We start from the raw sequence: 24,644 nt of genomic DNA, 5'->3' as shown, positions 1-24,644 counted from the left end.
AAAAAATGATGAACACATAATAAATACTGAACGAATCCGAGTCCTAAAAATCTGGGCGAAGCTTGCTTTCAGAAGAATGGCTGCGAGTATCATCCTTACTTGTGAAAGAAGCTGAAGAATCAATCCATGGACCTTCTATGGACATGCTTCCAGGCAGCTGGCGAGTGTCCTGAGAGAATGTCGAGACATTTGTTTGGCTATCATTAGCTAGCCTCTCGAAGGCTTTGAACCTAGGATCTGGATTTGTTGCGGTGCGCTTGATTATCGGTGCTTGAATTGCACTTTTTCCTTCGAGCATGCTCACCACAGATGACATTGGTGGCCTGAGAGTTGGTGAAGGATTGGTGCATAGTAGTGCCAGGTTTAGCATTCTCATTGCCTCTTCCTCAGAGTAATTTGAGCCGAGACGTGGATCCACGAGTTCAAGAACGTTCCCTTGCTCTTGCAACACATAGGCCTTTCATCATGTACAAATAGAAATAGAACATTAGTCGGTTATCTTGCTTTTAGAAACAGAAAACAGTTTTAGGAATAATTAAGGGGAATAGGTTACTGATAGATGGAATCTCATCATGTTCATGCATTCATGTTTTCCACTGCTGAGCATGCTCATGCACACATATCAATATGACAATATTCTAAGTTTCTAACCCATCTTTTCTTTATCTTTTTCTTTTTAGGGAGAAGTCCAAAGAAATTATTCCTTCATATATTTCTTTACTCTGATCAAATTTGTCCCTAATAGCTTGTTCCATCATTTGATCATGAAGTCACATGCCATCATTCCACTTGCAAGTCCTCAAAGCAAACCCTCAAAAAGTAGAGAAAGAGAGCTTCAAGTCCAATTGGCTGCATAATTTCTATAAAACTCAAAGTCGCTGTACATTACCCAGTCAAGCAGATAAACAAATTCTTCCTTCGGCCTGTAATTTGTGTTGCTTTTTCCACTGACAATTTCCAAAGCGACGACTCCAAAGCTGTAGACATCGGCTTTGTCTGTCAAGTAGCCCCTCATCGCATATTCAGGAGCCATATAACCTCTGACGTAAGGCAAATTAGTAATGGTGAATATGGCCATAGAAGGATTTTCAGGGAAAACATTACAGATATTAGCACTCAAAAACTCATTAGATAAAGCTAATTAGAAGAAGAGAGTTAACCAGAATAACAGAAGACTTACATTGTTCCAGCTATCCTTGTGCTGATATGAGTATTCTCTTCTTCATCAAGTTTTGCCAAACCAAAATCGGAGATCTTGGCATTTAGTTCCTTATCAAGTAGCACATTTGTTGCTTTTATGTCTCTATGAACGATTTTCAATCTAGATTCCTCGTGAAGGTAAGCCAATCCCCTTGCTATTCCCAAACATATTTTCTTTCTCGTGGCCCAGTCCAACTCAATCTGCTGATCATCTCGTCCTGGGAAGAGAGAGAGAGAGAGAGAGAGAGAGTTCAGTCCAATGCTTATTAATAGCATATTAGTCAGCTAGGGAAAGCATCTATTACCAAATAGTGCACGGGCAAGACTATTGTTCACCAGATATTCGTAAATCAGCAACAACTGATTTCCTTCGATGCAGCAGCCATAAAGCTTAACTAAATTTGGGTGCTGGAGAGCAGATATCATGCCTATCTCGTTGAGAAATTCACGATTGCCTTGCTTTGATTTAGATGAAAGTTGCTTCACAGCAATTATAGTTCCATCCAACAATGTTCCCTAAGATTAATCATATGAATTTAAGATTTATAGATGATCCAATGTATTAACAAAAAAAAGGTTAGCTTGACAAGATCTGGGTTGGTACGTCTAATAACAAAAAGACATTTTGAATTTATTAGACACTTTTTTCACAATGAATGGAGGATAAAATTATGACCATATTGTGAATTACCTTGTAAACTGGCCCAAACCCTCCTTCACCTATCTTATTCACAGAGTCGAAGTTGTGTGTAGCAGCTTTAATTTGCCTTAAAGTGAAATGGCCAGTTTGGAGATCTAGCCCACGTAATTCTGTAAAAAAAAAAACAAGGCATATATCAATAATGGGATAAAAATAACTAGCGCTGAAGGGAAAGCACAGTTCTGCAACTGAGGAGTAATTCACCTATATGGTCATGCGTCATCAGACAAGCATCATCGTTAAAATAAAGAAAGCCAATTTTGTGAAGTTACAGTTTAATAATAAGAATTCCACAAAGGGTACAAAGAAAGCAGATAAATACGGTCTTAAATTAAGTATCATACTTGTGTGATGAATCAAAGAATGACAGATTCCTAAGTGAGCAGACATGTCTATATAATAACCTCACCTGGATCTTCAACTTCCCTACCGCCTAAGAAACCAGTCAGTCGAAGGACTAGTAATATCAATACGAGGAGAACCACTGAAGCTACCACAATTCCGGTGATTGCTCCAGCTGATAGTCCAGCACTTCCAACATCAAAGTCTATGAGTAGGAAAAAAAGGATAGATTTATAAATGAATGCTTCAATAACCGCATGAGGATAGAATAATAGAGATCTGTAAGTTCAGCATTGACTTACTCGGTGTCACTGCAATAGCAGAAATGAGTGGTCCATAGACACCTCTATCGGGAATGGCTGTGGTTCCCTTCCCTGACCAATATAAATGAATCTCCAAAGTACTGCCATTCACAGTGACATTATTGAAGTCCCTGTATATGCCCTTCCCAACACCTCCCGCTTCCTCTGCAATATTAAAATCCTTCAACACTTGATTGCCCTGCAGAATTAACAAGAATTTCGATAAGAAAAGATAGTGCTCTTGTCAGATGGTTGTGTGCAGCCCTGTCACACACCAAGTCATAATAACAATTTCCAAAGTCAAATTCCTCAACAAAAGACGATAACTCAGCAGAATAGACGAAATTAAAATAATAATCAAGTGCCAAATTTCACTTCACTTACCTGTATCGATACATCGAATATACGTCTCCCGAGACTGCTAAATGTTTCATCATCGGAATATTGAATTTCGGCAAAATGGAGCCGCACTTTGTAACTTCCTTCCATCATGCAAAGGCCATAGTATCTGATCGACCAAGGGGAAAGGCGAGCCGTTTGGTAAAATTCTGAGCCGATCACATTCATAGAAAATGGGTTATTCACTGTGTAAGGAGCATCATCATTTCCAATATAAACCCCGGTGCTGCTGTAAGCCCAATTTTCTGAAGAAGAAGAAGAGAAAACTGATGGCCCATTCGGACTGGTGTCCTCTTCATATTGATTCCCCTCAAAAGTCATTTTGCTTCCTCCACAATTGATAAACAAGGAATGGTCTGCATGTGTCGTCGGATGAAATTGCATAAGACACGATAGGGGACTAAAAGTAGCTCGACAATTTATGCTCAACAACAATTCAAACATAGTAACACCCACATTGTGCTTTCCCGCTGCAGGGTAGATCCTTCTCCAAGCACCAGAGCCTAATGGGATAAATCATATAGATTGTCAGCAATATAATGTTCACATGCAATTATCAACAATTAATTTAGTTCTTAGTCAAAGAGACTTACGAGTTGTTTCCGTTGGATGAATAGCTGAAAACCAAATTACTGAAAAGAGACAATGGATTAAATAATAACTCTAGAAATGTGGGGACGAGACAAAACTATAAAATTTCTGCCTTAAGAGAGAATGTGCATCGACTCACACTTGTGATTGCTGACAACTAATTGGAGGAGAACCGGTGAAATTGTTATAAGATAAGTCGCTGCAGTTCATACCTTGACCTAGTTAGTGTGCATATTCACCTCCGTAAATAATAATAGTACAACATCAAAGAGTTACATATCAGATGTGAACCCATGAGTCTCATACTAAGAATTATGAGTCAAATCCTGCAATCTATGAAAATCGTATGGAAAACCAACAACGAAACACTGGATATTTTCATAGGAGACTAACAGAGATTGCTTGCTGCTTGTTACCCAACTGGGTACTGTTCCAGTAAGGGAGTTGTTTGTCAAAAACCTACATTCACAAATAAAAGTCATGTAACACTTGTCCAAAGAATTGTTCGGAATCCAACTATATGTGGTGTTTATAATACTAATGAGGAAGGAAAGTCAACTACATATTTGCTGAGACATTAGGAGTAGTCAAGAAAATTTGTAATTACATGTAATTCAGACCCTCTCCCATCGTGTCAGGAACATGACCGGTCAATCTGTTGTCGCTCAGGTCTCTATCCAAAGAAGAAAAAAAGGAGACAAATGAGATAGTTTTCTCAATAAAACTTGCAGAAGTTCATGTAATTCAGATTGAGGCCTTTCTCATTCAGGAAACAAGTCTCTTCTCAAAATATGCAATACACTGTCGGTGCTTAATAACCGGTCCACTGGACTTCACAAAAAACAGAAGATATATCTTACGATCAAATGAAATATCCACCTTATTTTAACAACTTACAATGTCTTCAAACCTGTCATTTCGCCAATGTAATCGGGAATTGAGCCACTAAGCAAGCAATTTCTCAGAATCCTGAGATTTGAAAAACAATAGTTAGTGGTAATCAGTTATAAGAAAAAGAGACAAAAGAAGCAAATCAAATATTCATGATATTGAACTCACAAAGTCTGCATCATGCTCATGCCCTGTAAATTAGGAAAATCCGAGCTTGGACCTTTCAAATCAGATATTGTCCTAGACGCATATAAAACCACTCCATCACATAACATTAACGTCCATCCTACCTTTTCGAGATAAAACACAATCTTACAAGATTATAAGAGACAAAGAACAATTGCACGGGATGGAATGCTCACAAAGAGGTCAAGTTTGTCAATAAAGATATGCTTGAAGGAATAGGTCCCTCCATAGACGTGCCTTGCATGTCCCTGAAAACTTAATGCCATAATATAAGAACAACTTTCGAATATCTCATTGATCATATAAATAAATCTTTTTGGTCCTAATTGTGAAGGATTGGGATACGCACAATCTTGTTATTTTGGTCCAATTCCCGATAAAATCAGGTATCTTTCCTGATAATGTGCTTCCATCTATACGACTGCAAGTGATCAATAAATCAAAATCCCTCAAAGAAAATTCAGTGTGTTAAGAAATAAAAACTATTATGATGCCACTTACAAATCAGCTAAGTTCTTCAAACTGCCAAAGGATTCGGGTATTGATCCCGTGAAATTATTAGCAGACAGAAGGCTGCAAATACAAAAAAGATCCGGGAATTAGGAAAACTGACAGATCAAATCTCAATGTATGTGTACATAACACAGAACAGAGTGTATTTTCATCTCCCCAAACATAGAGAAACTTTGTTCCAATTTAAGCAGGAACAGTAGAGTCGGATCTTTTATTTCATGATCTCGCAATCAAAAGAGCTCCCGAACATTAAGAAAGGACTTCTAAAATGTGTTATCCAGGCAAAAGTGTGCCAATAATGTACTCCAATTTACTTACAGTCTCGTTAAACGGCTCAAGTTTCCAATGCTTGGCTCAAGAGCGCCTTCAAGCAGATTGTCCTCCAATACACTAGCATAGACATAAATTTATCACCATCAGGTCTAACACATTCTCAATACAAAGGCATACGATTTATAGCAGGTCTTACAGTGCCTCCAGCGTGCTGATGTTGCCAATTTCCTTGGGAATACCACTTATGCGATTTCCAAGAGCTGACCTGAAGCACCAAAGTGAAAACAAAATAATGCTTCCTTCTTCTGAGAACTCCAAATTAAATTGAGATAATGATATCTGATGGATGATAAGATCGACTTACAAAATGGTAAGTGGTATTTGAGTAAGAGTTGTGGGGATCGTTCCATTGATGTAGTTACGAGTGAGGTCTCTGCTTGCAAATAATGCTCCCTTTAGAAATATTACAATTCTCAAGTAATAATTTGCTAAACTTCTGACATTTAGTCGATTTAGATTCCCATGATTGCTACATTTCTCAGACAGATACATGCTTGAGAAAAAGAAAGATCAATCAAGAATTACGGAAAACATTGTCAATAATAAGATAAGGCGGAACCAGAATAATTTTCACCCAACAAATAGCATGCTTTTCCGTGATGTCCCCACGAAAATAAAGAAGCATGGCCTATCAGACATATTCAAGTTCTATGGCCTAATTACCTTCCAGATGGGAAGATCTCATGCGGTCAAGTCGAACTTACATTTCTGTTAGGTAAGTGAGGTTGCCGAATTCATCAGGAAAAATCCCTGTCAAATTAAGTCCCTTCAGCTGGCTGCGAGACGAAGAAGATTAGGTAAATTGCAACTGATGTACGTGAAAGAAGGATACGGAAAGAATCGAAAATAACTGTCTGGTCTTCCATACATGTTTGTGACATGGCAAACTGTGCTGTCATTGAAGGAACAGTTGCACGTCACGTTGCTTATTATTCCCGAAGCCAAGGTCACGTTTAGACCAATACCCCCATTGCATGAAGTTTCGTTTACATTCCAGTATTCGTTTTGCATTTTCGTGGCGATTGTGTTTAGCGTATCAACTGCAATCACAAACCAGAAGTTCAATGAGTATTTATTGCTAGAAATATGAAAGAGATTTAGAAGGACCAAACGAACAAGTGCACTAGCAGGTGCTTGTGAGTTTGTTTGGGGTAATAAGGCTCCAGCCGTACAAACTCTGATAAGTACTTATTTTATGTGACAAGTTTTGTGCATTAGCACATAACAATTTGGAGCCAGCGAAGGTAGCGCCCCTCGGTTAAGATGACTATAATCGGCTCGACCAAAGAAAGGCTTATTCAATCTCGGGACTGTAGAGCAACGAGTAAAGTTCAGACAGTGCATCCTATTTTCTTGATTCAATTAAAATTAGGTGCTTATACAAGCTGCATACATGGGAATATGAGCTTGCAAGATTAGATATAGTTACAAGCGATCATGATAGATTCATTCCATTGTCATGCATATTAAATGCCAAGAAAGTCTACACTTTGTTTGGGAAAAGTAAACAATGTACATATAGCAGAAGAAAGCAATTCCTTCCGTAATAGAATAGCAGAAGAAAGTCACAAACGGAGGGTTGACCTGCAGGACATTTAATCCACACTTTGTTTGGGAAAAGTAAACTATGTACATATATTAGGTGAGAGAGGACAAGTCTCCTATCTTCTCATGTTTTACCAAATCAGGAGGGTCAAAAAACCAACTGCTCCTTTCACATTGCAATCCAGAGAGCAGGTTTACACCCAAGAAATGAATGCCATTTATTCAACCATCTTATCGCTGGTGGGTATTAGCTGGCTGATAACAGAGAGAATCTTTATTTCGTGATGATCAAATCGCTTCTAACATAATTATGTAATGGTTCCTTTTCTTTCCCTTATAAAAAGAGCAGAAATTTTTCCATTCATATCAAGATCAGTGCGACCGAATTGCAGGTCGTCTTCATGCGAATTGGTGGCAATATTCAGGAAGGCCCATCAATCACAATTATTGCTACCCGACACAAGACCACTAGTCTGACAGCATAAATTCAATATAGAAAGATAACTAAAATACTGTGCAATATCAACATCACAGAATTTTAATTGGACAAGTGATAAGAAAATGTGAAGTCACGTTAAACTTTCAGATCTAAATAAAGCTTTGATATATACCTCACATCTCAGTTTCGTTTCCAAAAGAAAGTATCAATTTAAACCGAGTACCGCAAGATGTTTACTCTTCATTCTTTAACATTCTGATTGGACGCACCCCCCATGCATGCACGCATTCAAAATCTGTCCGAGCGAGAGATGGGCATGTGTGGGCCCAGACAGATGAGGTTTGACTGAATCAAATACCCAGTAACTTCTTTTCCGCTGATTTTTCTTGAGTCCTAAATTTCTTTTCCTAACAAGATTAGGATCGAAGAGGAAGTTGGGAAAAAAAGATTGCCCTCGCCACCAACCTATTCCCCGACAAGGAAAACTTCACCAAAAATCTGCCGGTTCGACCGGTTGAAGTAAGATTATCTGTGTAATAATTGAGCAAAGAGAGAGGAGTACTTGGAAAGGATTCGATGATCTAATTATGGAGGTAGGATTTTTGGGTTGAGAGATGGGGGATGAAAATTATGCTTAAATTTTCTCATTAAAATATAACTTTTAGAGCGGCAGGGCACGGCGGTCCCTGCTTTGTCTGCTAGGGAGAGTTTTCAAAAAAGGAAACGAAATTGCAGAAGAAGTATCTCCCGCAACCCCCAGAAATTTCCAAAAACAAATTCTTGGACCAGAAACAAGATTGTAAAGAAAAAAGGGCTGAGAAATGTGATAGAAGCTCTAAACTTTGTAGTTCAATTTGCAGACCTCAACAGAGAAGAGCCAGAAAGAGAGAGATTCAGGACCAGAGTTCGTAGAGCAATCATCCCAAAAAAACAGGGGGCCAAAAAGAAGAACTACTTAACTGCCATTAAAGCAAAAGGTTTTAGTCATGCTCGCGTACCTTCATCCTGTGGCAAGCGTTGAGCATCACACTCGAAGACCGCAGAGCAGATCACGACAAGAACAACGCAGACAACCGCTCTGGAAACTGAACCCAGAGGCACCCCCATCGTTAACTTCCACTGCTTCCCCCGGAGCGCGCGCGCGCGCGACACCGACCCAAACTCCGACCTCGATCGCCTCGAAGAAAAACCGTTTGCGAGTGCAAACCGACGCGGAAATGCTGCCTCGACCACGGCCAAAACAGGGCAAAGAGACACCAGAAGGGAGTGGTTTTTGGGAGAGGACGTGAGATGAGGTTTCTCGAGCGCTCTGTGTTTGTCCGAGAGAGAGAGCGACAGGGTTGCCGTTGGAGGGAATGACAGATTTATCGACAAAAAGGAGCCAACAGTTTCCTCGTTGTCATTTTCAGTGACAAAGTTCGTCTTATGAATGACATCTGCACTATTTTACTTTTCCGCTAACAAATATCAGGAATATAATATTCCGTAAATATCTTTCCCTCTTTGGAAGTGTTCAAAATCCTTACGTTTTGGTTTTGGTTTTAGCTATGCAATTTGGTGGGTCAGAGAATGCAGCTTGGACTGCATTCAATGAGCGAGCCATCGCATCTACTTGGAGTTGGAGCCCATCGCGTTGGATATTATTGACCCAATGCAATTTGCCTCTGTCTATGTTTCATAGATCACTTAGGTTTAGGTTTAATTTGAAGTTAGATAATTTAATACCATAAATGTGATCTTTTATAAAATATTATTCAAATAGCAATATCCCGATAGGGCTTGTTATTATTTTGTGAAATTCAATAGCTACCATCAGTTTTAATGATTGCGTGCCATTACGAAGGAACTGAACTCGAATTTTTCGATTTTAGATAAAAGGGTGGCGTGCTATATAATCGATAAGTGAGATACTTTCTCCAAGGCTCATAGAGGGGGGCAGGTGTTCAAATGAATACCAACGACCACTTTTGGCAATGAAAAAGCATTGAATGGTTTGGACTATTTTTTATAGGACGGAGGAAGGTTTGCTTTGATGTAAGGGGAAAGGGAATCATCTCTTCACATTCTCTTTTAATCCGTGGTCCTCACATTAAAAAAAAAAATAAAGCTAGGAAATGTCGAGAACGGATATATATAAATCGAATTAAAAAATGATGAAGGAATAAAGAACATACATACGCGTGGGTCATGGATTTTTTTATGGTTAGGTCGAAGAAAAATATGTGGTTTTTGAAATTTAAAATAGGATATTAGACTCTTCATTCCGTATTAATACTATCTTACCTACCAAATATGATAATTTTGCCTGCATGTGAAGCATTCGGTAGTTGGATGAAGATCCTCTACTTGGCTCGCACGTGTTCTCAGCGGTGTCCGAATCAACTCTCAACCGCATCAATGCATGTAGTAATATATTCGCGGTTGGAATGTGAAAAGACATTCGTGGAACGACCATGCGGGTGTGAAAGACCAACATCCTTTTTTGAACACGACGAAACATTCCATCCACGTGAAAGTTTCCGATCACAAGAAGGGAAAGGGGACGCGGAAAGTTCAATTAAAATAAAGCTAATCAGCATAAATTTCTCCGCCTAAAGTGTGAAAGCAAAAGGCAAATTGCCGAACCGTGGGGCTGGGGTTCCCGTTTTCTATCGAAAGCAACCAAAAGAAAGAAGAAAAAGGCGTTTGACTGTGGTTCCCAATGTCGCCAGTAGCAAAGAATAGTCTCCGGATAACTCCCACCGACTTTAAACGAGCTGTCGTCGATGGATACATGCATGGTTTCTTGACGTAGAAAATCATTATCAGTCAAATACCATCCAGTTCCACTCGTTGCACCGGCAGATTGATCAGTCGGAGAAAAAACTAGATGGTCCCGGCGCTTCACCGTGGTCTCGGACCACTTATGAAGCGCCACGTGGATCCATGTGGCGCCGTGGGGCCGGCAATATTTTTGCCACAAAAAATAATTGCTCTTTCTCTATCATTAGCCCTGCACGCTAGGCTAGTCCTGCGCCCCCTCTCTCTCTCTCTCCGCATGTATCTCTTCTCTCTCTTCTTCTACGTTCTTTCCTTTGAAGAAGAAAACCCAACTCCCTTCCCTCTCTCGCTCTCAAATTATTTTGAATCCGCGATTTCGCTCGGTGTTCTTAAGGTACACATGACAATGATTTTGTGCTCAAAAATTAATTCTGCTCAGAAATAATTTTTTTTATTCTATGCCCAAAAATAATTTCTCAACATTTAAAAATATTTGGTACTTGTCCAAAATTTCTATTCTTATAATAGAAAAAAAACAAAAATGCAATTGATAATTACATAAAATTTCATTTTATTAATAATATTTTAAATATTTAAATATATTTTTTTTTTCCTTCCTTTCCTTGGCCATGGCCAGAGCTAGAGGTGGCCACGGTTCGGAACCGACCGGTTCCGGTTCGAAACCGGCGGTTCCGGTTCGTGGCCAAGTGTGAACCGGTTCCGGGCCGGTTCCGATTTTTTTTTTTCTGTTTTTTTTCTTTTCCTTTTCCTTTTCTTTTTTTTTTCTTCCTCCGCGGCCGGCCATAGCCGGGGTCGGCGCGGAGGTCGCCGGCCTCAGGCGAGGCCGGCCTCTCCTGCCCGGGCGAGGGCCGGCCTCGCCCGACGCCGGCGAGGTCGAGCCTCGCCCGGTTGCGGCGAGGCCGAGCCTCGCCGGCGTCCGGCGAGGCCGGCCTCGCCCGGCCCAGGCGAGGGCCGGCCTCGCCCGGACGCCGGCGAGGTCGAGCCTCGCCGGTTGCGAGGCGAGGCCGAGCCTCGCCGGCGTCGGGCGAGGCCGGCCTCGCCCGGCCCGAGCGAGGGCCGCCCCTCGCCCGACGCCGGCGAGGGCCCCTCGCCGCGCCGGCGATCTCCGCCGGCCGGCCATGGCCGGCCGTGGAGGGCATGGCTGCTGCTGCTGCAGCATGGCCTGCAATGCAGGCTGTGTTGAAGCCTGCCCGCAGCTTTTTTTTTTTTTTTAATTTTTTTTTTTCGCAGAACCGGGCCGGAACCCGGCGGTTCCGGGCCGGTTCAAATTTTTATGTTAACGGAACCGGGCCCGTATGCCACGGGCCGGTTCCGGTTCCGAACCGCGGGCCCGGTCAACGGGCCGGTCCCGGGTTTGACCGGGCCGGTTCCGGTCCGGTTCCGGGCCAAAACCGGCCCGTGGCCACCTCTAGCCAGAGCCGACGAGGGCGTCGCGACCCTTGCTACTGACCTCAGTTGGGCGAGGCCTCACCGTCGCGGCCTCAAGCTGTCCTCGCCCAGGCGGTGAGGGGTACCCTCGCCGGCGGCTGGTGGTCGGTGGCCAGTCGGGAAGAAGAAGAGCAACAAACCAAAAAAAAAGAAGAAAACCAAAAAGAATTAGACAATAGAAAAATTGTTCCAGAATCAAGAAGCAACAATCAAGAAGCTACTTTTTTTTGCTTCTTGATTTTGTTCCAAAACTGATTTTTGGAACAATTTTTTGCAAAATTATGCCCGAATATAAAAAATTTAACAAATGAAATTTTGTTTTCAAATTGATTTTGAAAAAAAAAATAGAAATTTTTACTATTTGGCAACTTGCCAAACGGGGCCTTAGTCGCTCCGGCGCACGTTCCGTCGCCATGTTGTTGCTTCGGCTTTCCTTGCCCCCGGCCGTTGCTGACGAAGCACACCGCCCAGCTCCGACGAACCAAAGCCCTCGTCCTTGACTCTCTCCCTCCGGTGCTCACTCTACGCTCGGGCGTTCGCTCCGCCTCTGCTCCGCCACAGCTTTCCTTCGCTGGGTAGCCGAGATCTGGGGATCCCATTTTGACTTCATTCAGGTAGGGATGACGAAACTTGCATTACTCTATTTGTTTTCTTGAATCGACATCTCTGCCATGCCCAATCAAACACTGAGATATGTTTGGAGCCAAAACTCGCTCCCTGCTCCGGCGCTCGCTCCGTCGCTCGATCGGTCGCCCGCCTCTGTTCTTCTCCATAAAGCCGCACGAAGCCCACTCTCTCTCTTCGTCGCTCTTCCTCCAAAGTCGTTCTTTTATTTTCCCTTATCTGCATTGAACAATTCACTACGCCTTACATGCTTTGATCCACGAACATTGGTCTTTTCTATCTCTTTTCTCTTTGGTGGTGGTGGGTTCGGTACAAAATGGGGGGTGGGGGCAGAGGGAGTCCCCTTATGATTTTTTGCCACCATTGTTACGGCAAATGAAAACAAACCCAAGCATGATGCTCTATTCTAAAAGGGCTGCTGATTAATTTGCTCTGTGTTTGTGTTCTTGTTTGAAGGTTTGAAGGGATGATGAGTCCGAGCCAAGGGCAAGCGGCATTGCTGACATTCTGCTTCTGCATTAGCCTTGCTAGCGTTGGCCTTGTTACAATAACTGTTCCGAGTAACAACTAGATTTGGATCATTGCATTGAGCTTTCCTTGAAGAGTCCGAGTTCTAGTGTTCCTCATTTCTCGAGAACGGAAATCACGCGTGAATATTCTGAACCATTGATATGATATTTTGCAGTGGATCTATTGGAAGAGGGCATCGAGGAGGGAGCAAATTAAGGTAAAGATGTGGCGGAAGACGGGATGCTATCAGAGATTGTTGTTCAGGGGATGATCAGCAAGTAGAGCAGATGAGGAAGGAGCTTCAGCTCAGTGAGAAGGGAATGGTTTATGTAAAAGGCATATTCGAGAGATGACCAACACCCGCAGCAATACTTGCTGCAGGGCCATGTTATTTCTAGGAAGGTTAATTGTGATGCTAAGGTGGATACCATGCAGACTCTGCCCAACCTAAATGAAGGTATTGAATTTTCTTGTTTGTTGGATGCCGGATTCCGAAAAAAGGTTTATGCTCTTTTTCTTGTTGTACAGTGGATATATCGCACCAGAGTATGCAATGCATGGTTACCTCACTAACAAAGCTGACATCTATAGTTTTGGCGTCGTTGCCTTAGAAATTGTTAGTGGCCAGAGCAACATTAGTTACCAAAAAAAGGAGGAATGCTTTTATCTACTCGATTGGGTAATTAACTCTAGCATTCAAAAGTTTTCAATTATGATCATATCCGTATTTAAATCTCTGCTTGTGCCAGTGGAAAGATGGATTAAGGAAGCGTGAGCATAGTATATAACTCCTCATATGCACTTTTAATGGTTGCGAAGGCGTCACAATTATTAGCTATTGAAACATGTTCAACAAATTGTCATGCCGTTAAGTGCGTTTGTCATTTCAAATTAATCCAATTCTTCTTATTATGTTGTTCTATACTGAATTTGAAAGGAGAAGGTAACTCCTGCAATAGCCAGTCTATGGTGTTCAATGCTCAAGACATGCGACTTGGGGTGGGGGGCGGTCACGAATTAGGCTGGTTCTAAGAAATTGAATCTGGAAACTACCCAGTGACACATTGAAACTTGAAACGATGGGCTGCCTCCTGACCAAAGGAATCATGTAGATTTTGGATTGAAGACAATTCTTTTCCTTGAAATTGGGGTCCTTAAACTTTGGGGTAGTTCAGTTTTGGTCTTTATAGTTATATGCGTGACATTCATTCTCCCTGTAGTTTCATTAGGGCCAAACAAGTCCTTTGGGTACTTTTCGAGTTTTGACAACTACTGTTGGATCAAAAAGTTTTCAGGACCACGTCTTGACCCAAATATTCATATACTTTCGATTTAGATTTGACTTTTTTACCATTCACATAATTGAGTTCTCAGATTTTATTTTGCTTTGAGTGAGTCAATCATTAGCAAAAACAATCATTGTGAGTCCCTGTTAAATCTTATTTTCACCCAATTTTTGTAATCAGGTAATTCTTGTTAAACTGGAATTGTGAGTAAAATGCAATGAATGGAGTAAAAAGTTGATGGACAATTCTGCCATTTCTTGTAATGACTAACTGGCAAATTATTCGTGCCGTTAAAACTCAATAAGAGCTAGTGATTTTAGAGCAGCGCTGGCAATTTTTTTGCAACAGGTTAACCGTTATTAAGGGATCAGCTAATGCTGAAGTTTACTAACTTTTTATTCAAATATGTCTAAAAAATCATGTTTCATCTGTATTGACTCACTCGATTCTTTTCTTCCGTTTATATCCTATAATGAAGATGAAAAACTATCAGGTGTTTATTGAATGCATTTGTCATGGAATTTTCTAAGGACAGAATATATTTCCTTCTTGTAGTATTCTGTACATATTCTGCTAATGATCAGTACCTGAAATTTGAGAGGGAAATATATTACTCTCCGTTTCTGTTTCTAGGCACGCGATTTGAAGGAGACAGGAAATTTGATAGATCTAGTTGATGGGAGGCTGGGTTCTCACTTTGACAAAGAGCAGGCGCTGGCAATGATAAAGGTAGCTCTGCTGTGTACTAATGCTACTCCAACACTCAGGCCGGTGATGTCATCTGTGGTTAGCATGCTTGAACGCAAGGTTGCTGTTACAGAGCTAGACTCTGAGGGCACCATCAAGACTGAGGAGAAAATTGAGGCCATGAGGAAGCATTTTAAAGGCGACAAAGATCAGGCAGTTGGCGAAAATATCACCAACAGTATGTTCACTGAAGGGCCAAGCACTGGAATCGCTTCTCTACCATCTGCTAACGATCTCTTTCGGATACCTCTGGATACTGATTACTTCCAGAACATAGAATAAGAAATGGTTTGCAGCATTCTGAGTTATTTAGTTCTTGAAAGAACTAGCCTTTATTTGGTAATCCATTTGGTGGATTACGTTTGAAACTGAAGGTATTGATGCTATAAAGAAAACGGCGACTTTTATGCAGTGCACTGATTGTGTATTTAACTAATTACTAGGAAGCCAAAAGTTAATGGTTTGTTGTCTGATGGTTGTATTCGCACTGTTTCTTTTGATATTCCTTTTCAAACAGAGAGCATGTTGCAACTTTTCCTCTTCAAACAATGACGATCTGGCTGGTTGCCACCGCCAGGGAGGGAGGGGGGGAATTTATTATGGAAGCTTTTCATTGTTCTAATGGCAAGATGTGCGAAGTGGAACATTCTTGCTCTGGATTTGTTTATTAACGTACTTGACCTGTTATGTTGCTATTCAAGAATTATTTTGAAAAAATTTGAGAAATTTTCTCTTTAGTGTAGATGATGATCAGCCAACTTCATCCACCCCGTCTTTGAGAATTTATCTGTGCAAACTTGCTTTTCTAGTCACTATTTCTTTCAGAAGGATTACTACCTCATCAGCAGAGTACTTCATTCTATCGATGGTTCTGTATTCTAAGTCAATGCCAAAAACGGTATAAGGTTAATGTCAAAAAAATCAAACAAGTTAAAAACCTCAATGGGCTCATTTACTCGCCATGAGATCTGATTTGAGAGGTGGGGGCGGAGTGAATAATGACTAACTTGTCATTCCACGACGAGATGGTGACCCCACAAATTGAAGTGTCCACATCAAAGGCGGCGATTCGCTGCTGCTACCACAACTACAACTCAGCAAAGCAGAAAGCAAATCTGCTGCAACTTCCTAAATCCTAATTCGTAATGCCGCCCTCTACCGAAAATGGAATCCAAATCCTGTATTGAAGTAGCTAACCAAAAAAGAATAACAAAGAAGGTACATTAAGTAGAACCCAACGAACGCCTGTATATACATGACATGGGGGCTTCTCTCACCCCCCAACTCAGAATCCAAACTCTCTCTTTGTGCAAAAAGAGCCTTTTGTGTTGCTATGTTGCAGTGAGATAAGGGTTGGGGTTGGTGGGTACAAATGCAATGCAGATGGGCATGTTCTTTTCATCGGAAACTGGTTTGATGATATGGGGTGGGACTTGGGGTGTGGAAGCAGTGCAAGGAAGCAGCAACAAAGAGTCCAAGTGGGATGTGTTCCAGGGGAGTTGGGTGAAGGCCCAATCCTACCCTCTCTACAACTTACTCCATCGGTCCCTTCATCGAGCGCGAGTTCGCCTGCCTCAAGAACGGCTGTCCCGACCTCTGCTTCACCAAGTACTGGCAGCAGCAACAGAGTAAGATTATCGATGTAATAAATTGAGCAAAGAGAGTACTCGAAAAGGTTCCATAATCTAATTATCGTAGTAGAATTTGGGTTGAGGGACCTCAAGATGAAACTTAAGCTTAAATTTTCTCACAAAGTTAATACTTTTAGAACGCCCAGGGGCGGCAGCGGCCATCGACCGCCTCGGCCTTTGCTCTGTCTGCAAGGCAGAGTTTTCCTAAAACGCAAATGAAAGCGTAGAAGAAATACCTCCCCACCCCCCAAAAGTTTCTAAAAATTTTTTAGTCGAGAAACAATTTCCAAACTTTTTAGTTCCATTTGCAGACCTCAACAGAGAAGAGCAAGAGAGAGATTCACGATCAGAACTCACAAAGCAATTGTCCCAAGAACAGAGGGTCGATAAGAAAAACTTAGACAGACCTTAAAGGAAAGAGTTCAGCATCACTCTCGAAGACCGCAGAGCAAGTCACGACAAGAACAACGCAGTCAACAGATCTGGAAACTGAACCCAGAGGCACCACCACCGTTAACTTCCGCTAACGTCCCTCTATTCCCGCTCGTGCGACACCGACCCAACTCCGATTCCCGCGAAAAACCCTTTTGCTAGTGCAAAACGACGGGGAAACTGCCCCGACCACGACCAAAACAACACAAAGAGACACAGGAAATTAGTGATTTTGGAGAGAAGGTGAGATGAAAGTTTTTGAGCGCATTCTGTTTGTCCGAGAGAGAGAGAGAGAGAGAGGATCGCTGTTGGAGAGAAAAACTAAAATTATGATTTATCAAGAAACAGGATTTCATTTTTAGTGAATAATTTGACAAATATTTTCCTAAAACTGATTTATTTTCCTTTCAGTAACGAAAACATTTTTCATTAACTAATTATTTTAAGTGATATAAGCGATCATTTTTAGGAACTTTCTTTTATCAATTATTCATTTTTCGTGAAATAAATAGAGTCTTGTGTAACAATGTCTTAAATTGTAATGCCATATGCACTATTATACTCTAATATTTATGAAAGTCGAGAATATAATATTCCAGTAAATATCTTTCCTTGTCTGAAAGTGTTCAAAATACTCGTGTCCAATGGAAAAGTTTTACAAAAAGGAGTCACGCATTATTAAATTGCGACCAATTGTTTTCGATAATTTAATGTAGATCAACGATAATTTAGTATGACTATCTCACTAGATAAAGAAAATTTACAATTTTCAAAACACGAATTCCTTTTCCGTTTTATCTAATATAGAAATTGATTTTGGCAACTCTGATCTTATGGTTGATTTTTGAAACAATATTATTTTCCCCTTTCATCCTAAAAGCGAGATGTCGCAACTAAGTTCTTTAATGAGATAACAAATAATGACTCTACTTTTTGCGTTTTAGTCTCATGACCATCCCACCCTACGTTCTTCTCGCAAGCATTTACTTTACAAATTTAGTTAAAATTGGTTGGTTTCTATGCAATGCAAAGCATTAAATTTTGGGGAATTTGGGGACTAGTGGAGTCAATACCGCTGGGGAGGTGACGTCGACCGTTGGTTTTTATTTGAACTTTGCAATTTGGTGGGTCAATGAATGCAAGTTGGACTGCATTCAATGAGCGGGCCATCGCATCTACTTGGAGGAGCCCATCGCGTTGGATAGAGTTTTGTACGTGACAGTGATATTATTGGCACAATGCGATGGCCAATCACTATAAGCTAAAATGATTTATTTCTCTATCTATCTATATTTCTTAAATTGCCTAGATTTAGGTTTAATTCAAAGTTAGATAATTCATGATGATAAATGCAATCTTTAGTAATATTTTTATTTAAAGAGTGATATATGATAGGCTTTTTAATGATGGCGTGCCTAAATCTTAATTTAAGATAAAATTGTTGGCCCGCTATATAATTGATAAGTGAGATACTTTCTCCATGGCTCATAAAAGGGGTAGGTTTTCAAATGGATACCGATGACCAGTTTGGCAATGGAAAAGCATTGAAAGGTTTAGACCTTTTTTAAAGGGCACAGGTAGGTTTAGACTTGATGTAAGTGTAAAGGAGTTGATGTTAAGAAATTGGCAAAGCATAGAAATGGTTTTCCTCAAAATAAGTAGCGGACCTCATCCATTCACGTCGTCTTTTATTCTGTGTTCCTCTTGGATGATGACATGTGCATAGAAAATATCAAGCTTAGGAACATGTAAATTGAACTGGAATATAACAAAGGAATAGAGAATTAAAATACGTGTGGGTCATGGGTTTCTTTTGGTTAGCCCGAAGAGAAAACGCAGGTCTCAAACTTTAGGATGGGTCACATTAGACTTTTCGTCTCATATTTATATGCTGAAAATCATATTCTACCTACCTAGTATGATAATCTTCCCACATTTGACGCACTCGCAAGTTGAATGAAGATCTTCTACCCAACCCGCACTTACTCTCGTTGGCGTCTGAATCAACTCTCAACTGCATTAATGAAGTACTAATACATTCCCAATTGCAACGTGCAAAGACATTTGTTGACACTTATTTTTAATTGTCCAAAATTAATTACATAAAATTTAGGGGTTAATGTCCTTAATTCTTAAACAAAAAAAAATATTATCATTTAGTTTCAATTGCATTGCATATAGACATAGGTGCATTTTGCAATATTAGAATATATTTTTTCTCTTTTAATTAAAAAAAAATTAAAAAAATTAAAAAAATTTAAAAATTCGGAATGGGTCGGGTAGGAGCCAGGTCGACCCGGCCCTCTCTCTTCTTCCCCCACTCGGGCCCAGCCCATCTCCTCTCTTTCCTTCCTTCCACGCGAGCTGGGCCCGGCCCAGCCCGCTCCCTAGTTCCCCCACAGCCGGCCTCTCTCTCCCTCTCTCCTCCTTCCCCTGTTCTCCCGTGTTGGCCACTGCCTGGGACGACGCGGGGAAGCTGCTCCACCGCGCAAGTTTGGCCACCAAAGTCGTGGAGCAGAGAGCTGTTGAGAGCCATTAAGGGCGACGACTTATGGGGCGAAGCAGGTAGCAGCCCCGACTACAAAGGCCAGAGAAGAGAGAGAGGAGAAGGGGGGTCGGTTTAGGAAAGAGAGCGAGAGAGGACTGAGAGATACAGAGGGAGATTGAGCGGGACAGAGAGTCGGAGAGCTTTTCCGGCGACCGCCACGCTTGCGCCGCGACCAATAACTCGCGGTCGTCGCTCCTCCCCCATGCCAAGCCTCGAGGGGTTTCGGTTCTGGTGGAAAAAAAAAAACATAGAGAGCAGAGGAGGAGGCAAGTCGGTTCTGGTGAAAGCCAAGAGAGAGCCGAGAGAGAGACCGAGAGAGGGAGCTTTTGGGAGCCGCCGCCCTCAACCTCAGCCATCAATCCTCGCCGCCGAGCCGGGTAGGGTCGTCGTCGGCATCAAGGTCCTCCCCTGTTTTTGTTCCCCTGTTTCGAGCACGCCGGCCGGAGCTGGTAGTCATCCGACTCGTGCGAGTTCCGGCCTAGGGCGTCCTCGTCTTTGCTCCCACTCTTCCGTATGTCTTGTGTCGTGAGTTACGGTCCCGTTTGAGTCCCCATCGAGCTAGAAATCCTTAGTTTTCATAGCGCACTCCCACTGTTTGACAATATACCTGAGCTAGATCTGAAAATTTTCCTCCGCGCTTGGTCCATTTCTTTTATGTTCGTCGGTCGCCGAGGAGATGGCTTTCGTGGGAGGTCATGGTCGATGTTTGAGGCCTTGGCGAGTGGCGGACGTGGCCGGAGGTGGAGGGTCCCACCACCGTTTGTTTTCCCGGCTGGGAAACGGCGGACAGCCGAGGTGTCGCGGCATCGGGGGCGATGGCGGATGGCCACGGCAGGCGCGACTCAGGCGAGGGAGCGGCCGCGGAGCAGGGAGAGTCCATTCGTTGGCGCTAGGGCCGGCCGAGGGCATGAGGGCGCGGAACTGGGGAGAGTCAGGTTTGTGGGGGTGCAGATCCGGGTCGGAGCCGGATTAGGCAAAAAAAAAATGCCTGACCCGGTTCCCCCTTTTTTTTTTCCTTCTTTTTTTACTTTTATTTTTATTATTATTATTTTTTTATTTCTGCCTGACCGGGCTCGATCCGGTCCAGAACCCGGGTTTACCCCGACCTGGTTCGGATCCGGAGATCCGACCCGGGTCAACAAGTATGGGTCGGATCCGTTGACCCGGGTCGGTTCTGACCCGAGCCGGATCATCCGACCCGACCCAACCCAACCCGTTTTATTATTATATTTATAATATATTATTTTTAATTAAAAAATATTTTTTTAAAAAAATTAATTAAAAAAATAAAAATTTTAAATTTTTTTTTCGTGATTATTATTATCATTATTTCTAAAAAATAATAATTTTTTTTATTTATTCCTTTTTAAATTAGGAAATAGTTTAGAAATTAGTATTTTTAAATATTTTTCTAAATTATGTGAATTATTTGATTAATGATTATTTTTAAGTCAGATAATCATATAGGGCTATTCGGTAGGATTTTGTGTGTTATTTTTACATACTGTTGTATTATTGTATGCATGTTGCTTCTAATTCGAATATAATTGCATAAATTGCAATGTTTTGAATGTTATCGCCGTAGTTAGGATTATAACTCTAGGTTGCATATTTATCTTGACTGCTAATCGTTAATGATTGTGCACTCGCTCGATCACCTCACATATTAGGAGAAAGGTCATAAAATCAATCCAAATTGTCTAACAAGTATTTTCAGAAATGAACAGGGTAAAAATGTATCGAAAGGGCATTAATTATCTAACTAATGTAACTAAGTCTCCGAACTCATTTAATATCTGGTTCGTAGGAGTATAATGATTCTTCCGTTACCTTACTTGGGTTTCTAATCGACTTACCCCAAATCGATTAGTGGCGACTCCTAGATAAAAATCACTTGCAGGTTAAAAAAAACTAAACCCTAATTAAGTCGCGATATGGTATGAGCTTGGGAGAGCCCGAGTTAAGTCTCGAATCTAGACTTAGCGCGTACCAGACGAGACCTCCCTTTTTTATGCCAAAAACTCGGAGGTCGGTTGTGACAACATTCATAGAAGTATCATGTAGACATGAAAGACCGACATCTCTTTTGAACACGATGTAACATCCACGTGGAAGTTTCCCATCACAAGAAAAAAACAGGGGAACATGGAAAGTTCAAAAAAGCTAATTGGCATAAATTTCTCCTTCTAGAGTATGAACGCAAAAGCAAATTGCCAAATCATGGAGTTCGGGTTCTCAGTGTCGGCAGTAACCAATAATTGGCTCCGGAAACTCCTATTGTCAATGCATGCATGCTTACTTGTCGTGGAAATCTCCATCGGTCAAACACCGTCGCCTCGTTGCATCGTTTGACTGGGCAGTTTGTGGCGAGTCCAAAGATCACCCGTGCCAACAATAATGAAAAGGCCAAACATCATGTTCGAGAACTTGACGAACACGTATGGCAAGGCAATAGGTTCAAGAGTCGTGATGGTCACAACCTAATGCAAGATCTTCTCCCTCCAATTTAAGAGGAATCGTGCCGAAACAAGCCTTGATAGTGGTTTGTTAGTTATTGACATTCTATATAGATCTGTGTTTCAAAAGGAAAAATTACCAAAAAAAAGTTTCAAAACGGGAAAATTACCAATTCAGTCCTCAACCTATTGCATTTTTGCCAATTTAGTCCTAAACCTTTCAATTTGGCCAATTCAGTCCTAAACCTTTTGTAAACCAGCCAATTCAGTCCTTTTGGCCGGCCGGCTGACGTGGCACCGTCCGGCGTCCACGTGGCAATATTTTAATATATATATATTTTTTATTTTCGAATTTTTTTCTTTTTTTTTTCTTTTCCTTCTCTCCCCTGGCCTGTCCGGCTAGGGGGAAGGCTCACCGGCGAGGGCCCGGCCGGCGAGGCGAGCGGGCCCTCGCCGCCGGCCGGGCGAGGCGGAGCTCGCCCGGCCAAGGCGAGCTCCGCCTCGCCGAAGCTAGGCGAGCTCGCCCGGCGGGGCGAGGCGGAGCTCGCCATGGCGGGGCGAGCTCCGCCTCGCCGGATCTGGGCGAGGCGGCTCGCCCGGCCAAGGTGAGCTCCGCCTCGCCGGATCCGGGCGAGGCGGAGCTCGCCCGCCATGGTGAGCTGGGCGAGCGGCGAGGGCCCACTCACCATGGATGGGTGAGCTCCGCCTCGCCCCGGATCTAGCGAGGGGAGCTCGCCATGGCCGGGCGAGCTCCGCCTCGCCGGAGCCGGGCGAGCTCCGCCCGCGCCCGGCGGCGAGGCGGAGCTCGCCTTGGCTAGGCGAGCTCCGCCCTCGCCTAGCGGCGGCGAGGGCCCAGCTCGCCTCGCCGGAGCTGGGCCCTCGCCGGCGAGCCTCCCCCCTGGCCGGACAGGCCAGGGGGGAGAAGGAAAAAAAAAAAGAAAAAGGAAAAAAAATTGAAAAGAATAATAAAAAAATATTAAAATATTGCCACGTGGAGGCCGGCCGGCGTCCACGTCAGCCGGCCGGCGGCCACATCAGCGCCGGCCGGCCAAAATGACTGAATTGGCTGGTTTGCAAAAGGTTTAGGACTGAATTGGCCAAATTGAAAGGTTTAGGACTGAATTGGCACAAATGTAATAGGTTAAGGACTGAATTGGTAATTTTCCCAGTTTCAAATCTATTGTAATGGTGTCAATTCAATCCTAAATTTTTCTTTGTGACAATTTAGTCCCAAACCTTTTGCATTTGAGACAATTCAATTCATCCAGTTAATTTTGGCCGAAAATTGCTGACGAGTATGCCGGCCGTCCTACGTAACATGGCCAGTGTTGACATTGACTTTTTTAAATAATATTTTGAATTTTTTTTTATATTTTTTCTTTTTTTCATTTTTCTTTTCGTTTCTTTACTTTTTCTATCTTTCCCTGCACTTAGGGCTGGCAAGGGTTTTGGCACCTCTAAGTTTAGGGGAAAAAAAAATAAAAAGTAAAGAAAGAAAATAAAAAATTAATAAAAAATCCAAAAAATATTAAAATATTATAAAAATTTGTCAATGTTAACGCCAGTCGTGCCACATAAGATGGCTGGCATCCATGTCCGCGATTTCTAATCAAAATTGGCCGGATTGACTGAATTGACACAAATGTAAAAGATTTAAGACTCAATTAGAAAAAAAAAGGTTTATGACTAAATTAGCACAATTGCAATAGGTTTATAATTTTTTTGATAATTTTCCTATTTTCAAAATGCTTGATCCTAAGTGGCTTGATCAATTCCAAGACCGTGCTACATTACTTCTTTGTCATATGGAAAAGATCTTTCCTCCCTTATTCTTTACAATTATGGTTCATAAAAATCTTATTTTTCATCAACGCTTGGGTCATAGTGCGCGTTTTCTTCATCTCAAATGTCCAATATGCCCTTTGGCAAAACAATCTCAAGCACACTTGCCAATTGGCACATCTCGAGTCACTAGTGCCTTCTCATTACTTTATATGGATATCTGGGATCCCTATCACACCCCATATCATGACGACTCACACTTTTCTCTTATCATTGTCAATGATTATACTCGCACTACTTGGGTTTTCCTTATCCAATCCAAGAGTCAAACTTTTTCTCATATGTCTAATTTCCTCTTTCTAATTAAAAATCAATTCGACAAATCTGTCCAACAATTCCGTACAGATAAAGGACGTGAGTTCTTTACTACTAAATGTACTTCTTTCTTATCCTCTAAAGGAATACTCCATAAAAGCTCTTGTACTTACACTTCCCAACAAAATGGGACTGTTGAGCGCAAACATCGACATCTCTTGGAAGTAGTCCGCGCTCTCAAATACCAAGCTTCGATACCTGAAAATTTTTAGAGAGATTGTGTGGCCATGGTAGCCTATTTGATTACTCACATGCCAACTCAAATTCTTGATGGGCGAACTCCTTTTGAGTTGCTTTATGGAAAACAACCAATGATTGATTATCTTAGAGTGTTTGGCTGTTTACGTTATGCAACAACTGTGGGTCTTTAGGATAAAATAGATCCCTGTGCCATTTAATAAATTTTTAGGGGATATCCTTCTATGCATAAAGGTTATAAATTATGGGGATATCTACGGGGCATGTCTTTGTAAGTGGAGATGTTTTCTTTCACGAAGACATCTTTCCATTCCAAGAGATTGCATCTTCATCCCAATCCTCTACCTCGGCATCCGACCATCGTCATTTTTTGTCAGAAGAAGACTTATCTGTGGGTTCACAATA

General features: G+C 41.9%; 1 protein-coding gene across 1 annotated transcript; it reads right to left on the bottom strand.

The window, feature by feature from the left end:
• LOC115681222 (probable LRR receptor-like serine/threonine-protein kinase At1g53430) lies at positions 1 to 8,823 on the bottom strand. The gene is made up of 24 exons (XM_030605093.2): positions 8,440 to 8,823; positions 6,326 to 6,497; positions 6,162 to 6,233; positions 5,762 to 5,830; positions 5,594 to 5,662; positions 5,443 to 5,514; positions 5,113 to 5,184; positions 4,961 to 5,032; positions 4,788 to 4,859; positions 4,594 to 4,665; positions 4,432 to 4,503; positions 4,142 to 4,207; positions 3,928 to 3,993; positions 3,674 to 3,733; positions 3,537 to 3,575; positions 3,400 to 3,446; positions 2,929 to 3,299; positions 2,545 to 2,743; positions 2,310 to 2,447; positions 1,892 to 2,010; positions 1,506 to 1,716; positions 1,181 to 1,418; positions 890 to 1,040; positions 1 to 457 (listed from the first exon to the last, which is right to left on the bottom strand). The coding sequence occupies exons 1-24, from the start codon at positions 8,546 to 8,548 to the stop codon at positions 44 to 46; spliced, it is 3,042 nt and encodes a 1,013-aa protein (XP_030460953.1). The 5' UTR covers positions 8,549 to 8,823; the 3' UTR covers positions 1 to 43.
• Between the last annotated feature and the right edge of the window lie 15,821 nt (positions 8,824 to 24,644).

The sequence above is a fragment of the Syzygium oleosum genome, unplaced genomic scaffold (genome assembly GCF_021117445.2).
Source record: "Syzygium oleosum isolate NSW1041296 unplaced genomic scaffold, Sole_v2.1 Sole_v2.13, whole genome shotgun sequence".
NCBI classification, from domain to species: domain Eukaryota; kingdom Viridiplantae; phylum Streptophyta; class Magnoliopsida; order Myrtales; family Myrtaceae; genus Syzygium; species Syzygium oleosum.
The sequence above is the reverse complement of the archived record's forward strand: the minus strand, read 5'-3'. Positions and strand labels throughout refer to the sequence as shown.

Bases quoted from the DNA above. Each gene is read 5' to 3' on its own strand.
- LOC115681222 (XM_030605093.2), bottom strand. From the start codon at position 8,548: ATGGGGGTGCCTCTGGGTTCAGTTTCCAGAGCGGTTGTCTGCGTTGTT. The intron at 5,515-5,593 runs GTAAGACCTGCT...TGTCTATGCTAG, and splicing joins ATCAGCACGCTGGAGGCACT to TGTATTGGAGGACAATCTGC. The intron at 3,447-3,536 runs GTAAGTCTCTTT...TTATCCCATTAG, and splicing joins TCATCCAACGGAAACAACTC to GCTCTGGTGCTTGGAGAAGG.